The sequence below is a fragment of the Monodon monoceros genome, unplaced genomic scaffold (genome assembly GCF_005190385.1).
Source record: "Monodon monoceros isolate NGI ecotype Baffin Bay Population unplaced genomic scaffold, NGI_Narwhal_1 Super_Scaffold_2, whole genome shotgun sequence".
NCBI lineage: Eukaryota > Metazoa > Chordata > Mammalia > Artiodactyla > Monodontidae > Monodon > Monodon monoceros.
Window position 1 is genome coordinate 452088 of NW_021703776.1, and position 13808 is coordinate 465895.

The 13808-nt window shown below is 47.3% G+C and overlaps 1 protein-coding gene across 1 annotated transcript in view; it reads left to right on the plus strand.

Annotated features, from left to right (window-relative positions):
* ABCA13 (ATP binding cassette subfamily A member 13) overlaps positions 1–13808 on the plus strand; it is a 262933-nt gene that overhangs the window by 156697 nt on the left and 92428 nt on the right. Inside the window, 1 exon segment of the mRNA XM_029233962.1 lies at positions 12588–12642. Coding sequence (XP_029089795.1) covers positions 12588–12642 — 55 coding nt within the window.

Consider the following 13808-nt stretch of genomic DNA (forward strand, 5'->3'; position numbering starts at 1 on the left):
CAACATAAGATCTATGCTTTTAGCAGATTTTCAAGTACACAACACAGTGTTTTAAACTCTCGGCTCTGTGCTGCACCGAGCCCCCTCCCCCAGCCCTTGGTAACCACTGCTTCTGGGGGTTAAACTATTTTAGATTTCTTATGTAAGTGGGGTCATGTAGTATTTGTTCTGGGTCTGGCTTAATTCAACGAAACAATCAAGAAAATGAATTATGACCACATACATGCCTCCAAGCAGGATTTTGATATAGTGGAATAGCATAGAGAGACAGTATGTGTGTGTATATATCTACACACACACACACACACACACACACACACACACACACAAACACACACACATCCAATCAGAAGTAATAATGGTGGCTTTTTCTCTGGGTAGTGGACTCACAGGAAATGTTTAAAATTTTCTGTGTGCCTTGCAGTAAGTTATGAATTTTCTCCCATATATGCATAACTTTTATAATTAAAAAAAAAGGCTGCTTGGAAAAAAATCAATGTTTCACAGTAAAGAGCATTTAGGTAGCTCTCCACAGAATTTTTATCATACAGAATTTCACTGTTCAAAGCCTGGAATAGAGCAGTAAGTACAAGGCCATTTCCTAAGAGCTATCAGGAGAAAAATTTGTTTAGCAAAATTACTTCACTGCCTTACTTTTGATGGAATAAGATACACACTCCCCGGGGATAAACCCCCGACTCCTAGTGGGAGAGCGCATGCCTGAGAACAGGAGGTCAACTCAGGTCTGTTTATCAGAGCTTCTGCATGAAGAGCTGTTGGGTATCAGGAACTGGCCGTCAGTAGTGGCCTTCAGTCTACACCTCAGGGAGATGGAGCTATTTGAGAGAGAGGATCTGGTCGCACTCGAGTGGAGGTGACCAGTACCCTGGGCTGGGAAGGCTTGTGAGCACTGAGGTGTCAGGACCAGCCCTTGCCCCCATCAAGGAGGAGGTGGAAAAAAATACAAATAAAACCAGCTGTTGACCCAGCATGGGGTCAAGGACCTGCCCCACGCCTCGTGGGAGGAGCACGCTGAATACACTAAGAAGGTGTTAGCACAGGAGCTGTCTTGGTGTGAGCTCACATCCATGTAGACACAGGGAGATGTGTGAAGTCCATGAAACAGAAGAGGAAAGATGAAGGAAAAGCCAGCCTGAGTTGCAGGATAGGGTCAGAGGGAACTGCTGAGATGCAGGTGGTGACATAGATTTTCACTGGGTGCAGAGTCACCATATTGATGGCAAATCTTCCTGCCCCATGTGCAGTCTTCTCAGAACACAGAGGGAAAAGATGACGTCATAAGCTATTAGGATTAGGTAGAGGAAGAAAGCAGACAAATAATAATTAAAGTAACAAGGAACAATGAGAGAAGAAAACGTGCATCAAAAACAAAACAACACAACTCTGGGCCAGTGGAAGGGTTTGCCATGATTCAGGCAAAATTCCTGAACTGGAAATTATGAGATAGCAATTATTGATTAAAAACAAAGGCTGGTGAGTTTTCTAGAATTCAAAGATAAAGGACAATCTCTTTTACAAAGCTGTAACAGATTACTTTTGCAGGAATACAAATAAGATCGGCTTCTGACTTCCAGAAATTTCCCTTGAGACCTCTTCTTTTACTCAGGGATTATTTAGAAGTGTGTTGTTAAAATTCTAGGTTTTTGAAATTTTCCTGTTACCTTTCTGTCACTGATGTTTTGTTTGATTCATCAGAGTTAGAGAACACACTCTGCATATTTTAATGATTTTAGCTTGGCTGAGGTTTGTTTTGTGGTCCAGGTACGGTTTATCTTGGTGGAGTTTCCATGGAGGATGAAAAAATGACTGTTCTGCTGTTGTTGGGTAAAGTGTTCTATGTATATATCAATTAGGTTTTATTGGCTGGTTATGTGGCTCAGTTCATCAGTGTACTTGCTGGTTTTCTGTCTTGTAGTTCTGTCATTTGCTGAATGGGGTGTATCGAAGTCCCCAGGTATAATTGTGGATTTGTCTGTTTCTCCTTTCAGCTGTACCCATTTCTCCTTCATGTATGTTGAGGCTCTGATGGTTGGTACATAGTTGTGCCTTCTGGGTGGACTTACTCGTTTGTCATTGTGTAACATCCCTCATTATTGCTGGTAATTTCAGCTGCTGTGAAGTCTACTTTATTTGATTTTAATATAATCTTTCCTATTTTTTTAAATTAATGTTTGCACAGTATATCTTTTCTATCCTTTTATTTCTAGCCTATGTCATTATATTTGAAGTGACTTTTGAGTAGACGGCATATAGTTGGATCATATTTTTTCATCCACTCTACCAGTCTCTGCCATTTAATTGGTGTATTGAGACCATTTACGTTGAGTGGATTTACATATCAGTGAGCTTAAATCTGACAATTTATTGTTTTGTTTTTTCTCTCTTTTTTCTTTTCATGCCTTCCTGTGAGTTATGGAACAGTTTTTTTTAGGATTCCATCTTGATTTGTCTGTCGTATTTTGAGTATATCCCTTGATCTAGTTTTCCTGGTGGTGGTTCTAGGTATTACAATGTATGTGGGTGACTTACTACCATCTACTGGTATTGGCATTTGCCACTTTGAGTACTGTGTATAAACCATACTTGCACTTAGGGCCCTTAGCCCTCTCCACTTCTACAGTATAACAGTCTTAGGTATTTACTTATACCTTGAGCACCACGTTGGACTGTGTTCTAATTATCGCTTATGTCACTGAGAATGACTTGAGAAACTCATGAGATAAAGGCTGGTCTGTTATATTTACCCCCATTTTATTTATTTATTTATCTATTTATTCATTATTTTCTGCTATATTAGAGACATTGGTTGGTAACAAACTAGGTTCTCTTTATTTTTCTTTTTTTGGCTGTGCCACACGGCATGTGGGATCTTAGTTCCCCAGCCAGGGCTGAAACCTGTGCCCCTGCAATGGAAGTGCAGAGTCTTAACCACTGGACCACCAGGGAAGTCCCTGCCCCCATTGTAAACACATTCTGCTGTTCTCCTTTCCTTTTGGAAGTTCTAAGCCTTCTTCTGTTATGATCGATTTCCTTTTGGTTTAGAAGACTTACTTTTGCTATTTCACAGTAGGTTTGCTAATGGCAAATTTTCTTAGTGTTCTTTCCACTAAGAATGTTTTTTTTTTTTTTTTCGGTACGCGGGCCTCTCACTGTTGTGGCCTCTCCCATTGCGGAGCACACGCGCCGGACGCTCAGGCTCAGCGGCCACAGCTCACAGGCCCAGCCACTCCACGGCACGTGGGATTTTCCCGGACCAGGGCACGAACCCGTGTCCCCTGCATCGGCAGGCGGACTCTCAACCACTGCACCACCAGGGAAACCCTAAGAATGTTTTTATTTCTCCTTCATTCTTGACAGATAGTCAAGATATAATAATATCTTGATATATATCAAGATATTATATAATTATATATATAATATATATATAATTATATATTATATCAAGATATAATAATATCTAATATATAATTCATGGTTGTCAGAAAAGAAACATCCAGCACTTCGAAAATGTACCAATTCCTTCTGGATACCATGGTTTCAAATGAGAAATCCACTGTATTTTGAGTTTGTGTTCCCATCTCTCTCTCTCTGGCTGGTTTTAAGGCTTTTTTATTATCTTAAGTTTTGGGAAATTTAATTATAACATATTCTGGCATAGGTTTATTTGGGTTTTTCTATTTGGGATTAACTTAAGTTTCATTAGCTCTTGAATTTGTAGATGTACACCTTTTGGCAACCTTGGAAACTTTTCTGTCATTATGTCTTCAAGTACTTTTTCAATCCCTCTGTCTCTCTTCTCCTTCTCAGACTACAGTAATAAAACTGTCAGCTCTCTTGTTATTTTCCCATAGGTCCCTGAATTTCCGGGGTTTATTTTCTTTGTTTTCTAGGATGGGTAAATTCTGTTGTTCATCCTCAAGTTCACTGATTCTATCATTCTATTTAACCCAACTGTTAAGTACATCTAGTAAGTTTTTTATTTCTTTTTTAATTTCTGTCACTTTATTTTCAGTTCTAGATTTCCCATTTGATTATTTTTTATCACTTCTGTTTCTTTACTGATACATTAATTTTTTTTTTTTTACATTTAAAGAGAATTCACAATTACTCATTGAAACATCTTTATGATCCCTGTTGTCAGATAATTCTCACATCCTGACTCATCTCACTGTTGGCATCTGTTCATTGTCTTTTCTCTTTCAAGTTGTGATTATTCTGGTTCTTGTCATGAAGGCTATTTTCTCAGTTGAATCCTGGGTATTTTGGATGCCAAATTCTGAGATTCTGAATCCCATTAAGTGGTTCTGTTTTGTTTTGAAGCAGGCAATCTTTCTGTTGAAGTCTCGCCTGAGAACTAGGTAGATATGTCTGTTTAACCTACCAGCGGGCTCTGCTGATGCCCTCCTGGAAAAAGCTGCAGATCTGGGGGGTGGGGTCCAGATCTACCACTGAGACTTGCTGGCACATACATGGCAAAAGAAGGCACTGACTCGCACTATCTCGTGGCTCCTCAGTGGGGTTTACGTTCATCCCCCAGGGCCCACCCCTGACACTGGGGGCAGGTACTGGAGGACCAGCTGCACCTACCCCCTCCACGTGGCCCCCTTCAGTGTCAGTGATGCTGGGTGGGAAGTGGGCGCAGCCGGATGGCAGGGCAGAGGGTGGAGGTGAAGCGGTGCTGACAGCCCTGCTCCATGCAGCCACGTTGTTGGTACCGCCAGGTGGACGCGGGGCTGGGCTTCCTCCTGGTCCCTCCTGAGGGGCAGGGGCTGTGCAGCATGGAGAGGTGACTCTCCTCACTCTGCCATGCTCGTCTCACTGGCCAGGTGTGGGAGAAGGCTCGGCTCGCCTCTGGATGCGACTGGGGCATTGTGGTGCTCCCTGTCTCTGTCAGGTGGGCAGGGAGTCCACTTCCAGACGGGACCTGCTGAAACTGCAGAGGGTGGGGCAGTTTCCCAGCGGAGTTTGGGTGGACTGAGGGGGTGGATATTGCCAGGAGGGTGCTCTTTTGCTAGGCCACATTTTCTGCTCCTTCAGCTTTCCTCTCGGCCCCGTCTCTCTCCAGGGGTCTGTGGGAGGAGCTCTGCTTCCTAAAGCTTCACTGTCTTTAGGAGCAAGGGTTGGGGTGGAGGGAGCTTTTCTTGTCGGGATCCGTTGGCTCTTCCCACTTGGAGGCTTCCGTAGGCTTTCATGTGTGGGAGGCAGTAAGGAAACCAGGGGACACACCGAGGTGTCCTTCCCCGTGTCCCGAGGTCCTTCTTCCCACCTGTCAGAACCTTCCTGTGTGTACTGTAATGTCCAGGGTTTGGGGTCACAAGGGAGAGGACCTGGGGGGATTGGGACTACTCCACGTGGAGGGACTAGAGTCTGGTCTCTGACTCCTTAACCACAATCTCCAGAGGCAGCGGGCCCTGGAATGCTGCCTACAGAACATGGCAAGAAAAAGGCGCACACCCCAAACTCCGTACCTAGTGAAGGCGTTTGCTCATGGAGAGAACAGACCACAGAGATGCCCCCTGTAGGGTGCAGCTCAGAAGACATGCCGCCAGTATCCCCAGTAAAAATGGGGCCCAGAGACAGTCCCAGAGGGACTCATCAAAAGTAAGATCACAAAAATATTAAATCCAGAGAATGAATGAATGAATTGGTGAACATCAATTCTCGTGAAGCACATAGATTATGCAGATGTTTGCATGCATGCAGTGAAAAAATTATTTGAAGGTCATGAATGATCCATGAAATAGAAGATACATAATGTGAAATATAATTCAATAATAATTACGTGCATGTAGAGAAAACCCTGGACATTTTGAAATAAGTAATGTCAAAATGCAAATACTGATTAACTCTGGTTGGTTTGGGATTGGATTATGGTTTATTTTAATTTTACTCTTTTCCCTGTTCTTTATTTAAAACCTTGTTACCATTGGCATCTACTACTCAAGAAGCATTAATATTGAGAACAAAACCTTCTTTTCCAGGAGAGATTAAGAGGAGGTAGAGAGAGAAATCCATCAAAATGCCTTCTAGTCGGGAAAGTGCATGCATTGCTCTCAATACTCTGTCAGATTAATTGAACTCTTCCCTATCTCACTAATGACTCATAGTGAATTATTTAAAAGAACACAAACTCTTGCACATGTGTTGAGGTCAAAGTCAGTCTTTTCTTTAGTTGTGGATGTTTACAGACATCTGGGCATTAATACTTGCAAAGATATATTTTATAGAAGGAGTGAACCTAAAAGTGACTACTTGAATTGGAGACAAGATAAGTGTTTTGTTATCATAATGAATATTGGACAAAAGCACAAATGTGCATTTTTACAAATGACAAATATACAGAATCTGGAAACCATAGAAGACGTACTCTAATGAGAATACTAAATCAGAACACTACTTTTATAATTTATACATTGCCGTGGGCCAATTCTTAGAAAGAAAAGCTGGAATATAAATGACAAGAGTAATCAAACAAAAATCATTCAAGTGTTTTCAGAATGTACATTTGGAAACGTCATTTCTGAAAACCGTTGGAGGTGACACTGAAGAGAGACTTGAGTGGTTTCCTTTGCTCCCTTGTGGTGCTGGAACTGTGGTCCTTCCCTGATGGACTCTGGGCCTTTCTGTGGTGCCATCAGCCCCAAGATCCTATTACACTGCAGTTGTTACCTAAATGGAGCTTCGACCACACACAATGCGATGGAAACAGCCCAGTTACAGAGATTGCCCGTTGCAATAGTGTGTCCCTACAACTAGGGCATCACAGACTGTAAGGACAGAAAATGCATAAACTGGGGTCCAGAGAGTCAGAGTTGTGCCTCTCACTCTGTACTGTGTTTGGCCTTAGAGAAGCTGCCAGAACGTCCTCTGCCTCAGTTTCCTACCCCCAGCACTTTCTCTGTCCCCGGGGAGTTGCACTCAGCAGTGTTCCTGGTGTGTGAGATGGATCCCAGGCCCCGTCTCTCTCCTGGAGTCTGTGGGAGGATCTCTGATTCCTAACGCTTCACTGTTGTCTGGATCAGGGGTTGGGGGAGAAGGTGGTGGGAGTGCGGGCCTGGGCAGGCATGTCCACTGCCACCTGCCACCTGTCCTTCCAGGGTCCTGGGGCACACGGACCCCAGGGAGAGGGATACCTTCCACCTGTGGTCTCTCATGACTCTTCTGTTTTGAGAAAACAGGCATACACATCCCTATTGCAGTAACTCTAAGTCCCTTCCCGCTTTTGCAAAATACAAACAAAATCTCAGCACAGATGTAGAGGAATGTTAACCTGATTTTGAAATAAGTTTAATCCTGCAGAGCCACTTCTACCTTTAGAATATCTGTGGTTCTGAAAGCATCTGACGTAGTGATAACCAAATGGAAGAATCAGAATTAAAAGCCTGCCAGCATTCAGAAACCCTAGAGCTGCAGGAGCAGATCCTTCCCCAGGGAGCCCTCACCTCCTTCCCCATCCTGCTGCCCGATTCCTTCCTTCATCTTTATGGGGGTCCTATGAGTGGACCAGGTGCCCCCAGGGCTGGGGAACCCTGCCCACTGGCTGCTGGGTCCTGGGGTCCTATGAGGTGTGTGTCAAATGAATTCTCAGCCCTTGGAATGAAGAAGTGTCCAATCGCTCTTTACCATTGGTGAAGCTCCACTGATGTCTGGTGCCCAGATTTCCACCCCAAATCAGAATAAAATCAGAATGTCGTTTGACTTGGGGTCCAAAGTGGGGAGCTGCTGGCTTAGAAAAGCTGGTGGTAAATGCCCAGCAGGAGAGTTGGGTCTCTGAAAGCCTATGGAGGGATTTTCCTGCTGATGTAATGGTCTCCATTCTCAAACACTGTGGTCTCAGGCCCTTTCTTTCTCCATCTCTTACTTTTAAAGAGAATTTCTAATTTCCGGGTGGATGTGAGATTCAGTCTCCCTGTGGCCTTGAGCACCAAGCAGGTGCCAGATCCAGGACTGGTAGGACTCCCTGCAGGTCCCTGGAGAGGACCCCAGGCATGCGAGTCTTCAGGAGATTAGATTAAAATATTTACTCTGTAAAATATGCAAACGATGGGACTCGAAAGCCAGTGCTGAATGGAAAGCTGGGGCCTGAGAGATTTCTGAGCAGAGGACCCAGGGAGGGAGGGCAGCCTCTGTACCATGTGGGTCAGGCTGCTTCCTGCTTCTCACTGGTGTGTTGTTGGCACCCACTGCAGCTCCCGTGTAGACACAAGGTTCTCTTTGTTGACACAAGGTTCTCCGTGCAGACGCAAGGTTCTCCATGTAGACGAAAGGTTGTCCGTGTAGAGGCAAGCTTCTCCGTGTAGAGGCAAGCTTCTCCATGTAGAAGCAATGTTCTCAGTGTAGCCGCAGGGTTCTCCGTGTAGACGTAGGGTTCTCCATGTAGACGCAGGCTTCTCTGTGTAGACGCAAGGTTTTCTGAGTAGAGGCAAAGTTCTCCTTGTAGACACAAGGTTCTCTATGTATACACGAGGTTCTCTGTGTAGATGCAAGGTTCTCTGTGTAGATGTAAGGTTCTCTGTGTAGACACAGGGTTATCCGTGTAGACACAAGGTTCTCCGAGTAGAGGTAAGGTTCTCCTTGTAGACACAAGGTTCTCTATGTAGACACAAGGTTCTCCGTGTAGACACAGGGTTATCTGTGTAGATACAAGGTTCTCCGCGTAGAGGCAAGCTTCTCCGTGTAGAAGCAAGGTTCTCCATGTAGACGCAGGGTTCTCCATGTAGATGCAAGATTCTCTGTGTAGACGCAGGGTTATCCGTGTAGACACAAGGTTCTCTGAGTAGAAGCAAGGTTCTCCTTGTAGACACAAAGTTCTCCGTGTAGACACAAGGTTCCCCATGTCCTGTGATTTGGTGAGCGAGCCTCCCCTGGGACTCTGGATGCTTGGCTGCTGCCTGTGTCAGGAGCAGGTCACTGGCTCTTCCTCTGCTCCCTATTCAGCCTCTGGATAATAGGGGTGAGTCCAGGCTGGGCCGCTCCCTGGGAGGCCCCTTCCTGGAGGATCTGCAGGCCGTGCACGCTGTCCTGGTCTCTGAATCACATCATCTACCACCAGACACTGAATGAGGAGATACTGAAAGTGTCCAGAACATGGCCTGGCACATGGTGGCATTGCCAACCCCAGGAGCACTCAGTCACTTCATTAGTGAGGAAGGGACTGGGGTACCCTCGCCTCCCAGACGAAAACCCTAAAAGGATGACAAAATCCAGGATGTGGGCGAAAATGAAGGGCCATAAATTCATAACAGAGGAAAGAGGGCACAGAAAGCAAATATTAGAGAACATTCGTAAACTTTCCATGGTTACTCTAATGGTTTAAAGCAAGTACAGATATTTATGCAGCTGGATGAAAATAAAGGTCCAGCCACAGTCGTTTAAAATTTCATTGTTGAACTCGCCACAAAGTGGCCTGCAGCTTCTCACTGCAGAACCAGCAAGGGAGGGCCGTTTGCCCTCTGCCACCTCCTTCCCTGCACAGATGCAGACGCAGACTTGCAGAACCAGGAGTGCACGGGACACGCTGATGGGGATGTGGGTTGTGGCGCCCGCAGCCCAGGGCTTGAGTCCTGGGAAACTTTCAAAAACCTCCGCGTTCCAGAGGCTGCTTCTGTCATGGCTGTGACAATGCTGCTGTGTAAGAATTTAGACTAATAGCCGAATGTCCTGACCAACACATATCACGTGACCACAGGTTGACCTGCATTTCCTTTGGGTACCAGCCTGTCCTCTGCTCACAAGGATGTTGAGAACCGCATCCACCTCTGTTCCCTCTATGCCTCTGGGTCCCTCTGCAGGAAGGTGGTCAGAAACAAACCCTGTCCCGGGGCAGACGGAGCAGAGGTACGGAGGGCTCGGGGTGGTGAACACGGCAAAGGTGAGATACACCTGGGGTTGGCATGTGGGAACATGACAGCAGTAGAGTTCTTCAGGTGGGAGCAGTGGGACAGCAGAGTGACAAGAGCATCCACGTCCAGATAAAGAATACGGACGCTACATTTTCTTTTTCTTACTGGAAATTCTCTAGGGCTGGAGGGAGGGTGGTGATGCCAGGGGAGGAGAGCTGACAGGCGATGTGGGTTAGGATGGCTCAGGGGCTGTGGCGTGGAGGGGATGTGGACTGGACACAGTGCAGGGACGTGTTGGATCTGTGGGGTGCGGGAGAGGGGGGACGATGATGACTCAGTGCTTGAGCCTGGGGGCTGGGAGGACGTGGGACACTAACAGCCGTGCAGAAGCTGAAGGAGGAGCACGTCGGCAGCTGACACAGATTGTTCTGGAAATAAGACCCTGCGGTGTGCGGGGCAGATGTAGGGGACATCCGCAGCCAGCAGGGGAGGCTGGAGAAGCCCCAAGGAGAGTGGGGGCAGAGCAGGGAACCCGGGGGGGGGACCCCATGCCTGCCTCTGTGCCCTCTAGATGCGGAGCCGAGGAGTGTGCTGTGTGCTGTCTGGCTGCATGAAGGGCAGCTCAGTGAGACTCCAACCACTGGAGTTGATGCAGACCCTACAGGTCAGAGGGCACCGTCCCCAACAAGGCCGCCTCACCTCTGACACCAGCCGCTCTTCAAGGGTACCGAGCCAGCCCCACTTGTGACCGCCTCACTGCAGCCTTGAGGGTTTGCAGGACTCCATCCCCTTACAGAATTCACTAGAAGCTCACAGAACTCAGGGAAGCAATGGACCTACAGCCACAGTGTTATTGTAAAGGATGCAAGTCGGGAGGGCCAGACAAACACAGAGGCGCTTAAGACTCACCCTCTCCCCTCAGAGGTCAGGCTGGCCCAGAGTTTCAACCCTCTAGACCACATGCTTTTTTTTTTTTAATATCTTTTGAATCTATCTCCCTGGACTGTCTTCTTCCTCCAGAACGTTACAGATCAAGTCCGTCATCTGTGCTCATGACAATCCTGTAGCTACCTGAAGGCATTTTCCAGCTCCCTCTTGCCCCAGGGGTATTTTCAGATTAGGCAAGTCCAATATACTTTCGTGTTCCCAAAATAATATAATTTCCAAACCGTCCCTCAGCTAGCTGCATTTCTCTGGATGTTTTCTCACCTACAGCACGCTCATTCATCCACGTAGCCCCAAGCAGTGCACAGCACTGCAAACTCGCCCCCTCAGGCTCTGGCGTGCCGTGGGGCCCTTGCTGGGTTTCGGCAGCACCTGCACATTATAAACACGGTCCTCAGTCCCTTAGCTATGGGGCTGCCTCCTGACAGGGCTGGTGGTTGCTGGGCCACTTGTCCCATGACTGGAAGCTGGAAGGAACGGGAGCTTGCAGATACCTAAGGAGGGAGTGGAGGCTCGTTCAGGGAAAGAAAGACATAAAGGTGGTGTCAGTGGTCCAGAAGGGCAATTCAGCTCGTGGCAAACGTGTACTTCAAGTGTCGGAGGTGGGAAACCCACTGTGCGCATTCGGCACACACCCTGGGAGCCTGCAGCAGAGCACTCAGACGGTATGAGTTCAGAGTCCAGAAATCGTTCTGGAAACTGTGCGGGGGGCTATTTGCTGCACCATAGCTCCCACTGTTCTTTTTGCTGTGAAAGAACTTGCTGTGGTGCGTGGCTGAGACCAGGATGGAGGAGAAAAGGGCTGGTGTGGCTGGAGCGGGAAGGGGGATGGGTGGAGGGGGGTCAGGATGCCCGGTGGCAGAACTGGTGGGACCCCGAGTTCTGAAGTCCGTTCCGGCGCCAGACCTTTCATTTATTTATCTTCACTTCTATCCCGTGTGTTTCTGTAAAGATTTGATGTGCCCTCGTAAGAGAGTGCAGATTGCGACAGGCCAAATTCGAGCCACAGGAGGAGGAGGAGCATAGGGGAAGCACGTGAGGTGGGGCAGGGATGCTGGGATGGCTTCCACGCGCCTGAAACGGCCAATCAGAGCAGGAAACGTGATTGGTCTTATCGTTGACAATAAGACGAAATGCCTGAAGCCCTGGAGTTCTTCTCAATACAGCATGGCTGGAGTTTGTGGGCGCTGAGAGCACGTGTGGGTGTCATGAGCGGCCTTCACGATGAAACCGTTTTAATTGGTAAGTTGATGGCAATTTCTCCATATTGCCTGCTATCATTACGCTAATGCAGAAGCCCCAAAAAGCAAAACAAAACTCCTAAAACAAAACCAGACCCATGAAGTGCTTCAGTTTTCTGTCTACACCTGGCTTGTTCTAGAGGTGAATTTTTGAGTATTGCCCTGGTTTCCATCAAATAATCCCATTGGCGTTTGTTGTTTGGCCTTCCTGAGTCTGTTTCCGCACAGTACATTATGGATGATACATCACTTAAGCCACAGGGACTGGACGGTACAGTGTGGTGACATGTTAGCACAGTGCCTGTGACGTAGCGCAGGTGTGTTCAGTACATGCGGATGATTTCTAGGAGCGGCGACTACAGAGGTCCCAGCACAGAGTGGCTGAACTGCTGGATGGGACCTTCCATTTGGGGGGGTGGAGGGACCAGGCCAGGTGGGCAGGTGACACTGGGCACAGTGCCCCGGGTGTCTGGGAGGGGGGCTGTCCCCGGACAACAGGCAGAGACTTGCAGGCTCACTTTCAACTTGTCTTTCATAGGAATCACGCTGTACAGCCACCCATATGGAGGAGCCTTGCTGAACGAGGAAAAGTTGTGAGTTAAAGGAACACTTGGTGGGGGGTCCAAATGTGGACCAACATCTCTGGGTTGTTAGGGGTGATTCTCATCCCTTTTCTGCTTCTGCACTGAGTGAGGTTGGCAGGTGCACCTAGTGGAACAAGGCTTGGGCATTTCTGTGCAAAGTGTGAGGACAGGGATGGTTAAAGGAGAAAGTGCATTGACTGAGTGCACTAAGTCTAAATGAGTCTAAAATGGATGAGTCTAAAATGGATGAGTAGGGCTTCCCTGGTGGCACAGTGGTTAGGAGTCTGCCTGCCAGTGCAGGGGACATGGGTTCGAGCCTTGGTCTGGGAAGATCCCACATGCTGCGGAGCAACTAATCCCATGCGCCACAACTACTGAGCCTGTGCTCTAGAGCCTGTGAGTCACAACTACTGAGCCCATGTGCCACAACTACTGAAGCCCACCCACCTAGATCCTGGGCTCTGCAACAAGAGAAACCACCGCAGTGAGAAGCCCACGCACCGCAACAAAGAGTAGCCCCCGCTCGCCACAACTAGAGAAAGCCCGCGCACAGCAACAAAGACCCAACGCAGCCAAAACATAAAAACAAAAACAAAACAAAAATGGATAAGCATGTCGTGCAGCTTATTTCTAAGTAGCAATAGTTCTAAGGGGCTGATTTGCCAAAGCTCATGGGACCCAACATCTTTTTCAAGTTAAAGTTTTAAACGTGGCATTTACAGAGGTAGACATAGTGATGCCTCCTGACAGTTTCTCCTGTAAGTCTGTCCTCACCGTCCAGACGGAGACGGTGCTGATGAGGCTAGTGTCCTTTATGTGCAGACCTAAGTGTCTCCTCCTTTTCCCCATCTCCCTTCCCTGCCATATGGTGGACAAACTTTTAGCTAAAAATTGATAAGTAGAAGTATTTTTTATGTACTTTCTGCGACCTACCTGAAAGAGTGGGAGAACACAGATCTGGTTGATGGGTGATCTCCCCTCTCATCCCGAATGCAGCAGGTGGTCCTCATATTCATATACAGACTCTCGGGGTCCTTCCTTTAGCTGACACCTGTCGGGATTCTAAGTATGGGCGCATCAACTTTGGTTATGAAGTAAGACATGATGGAGGGTTTGAGCTGAGCCGTTGCATCCGTGCATTGCCAGAGGCAGCTGTGCCCTGACCGTCCATTGAC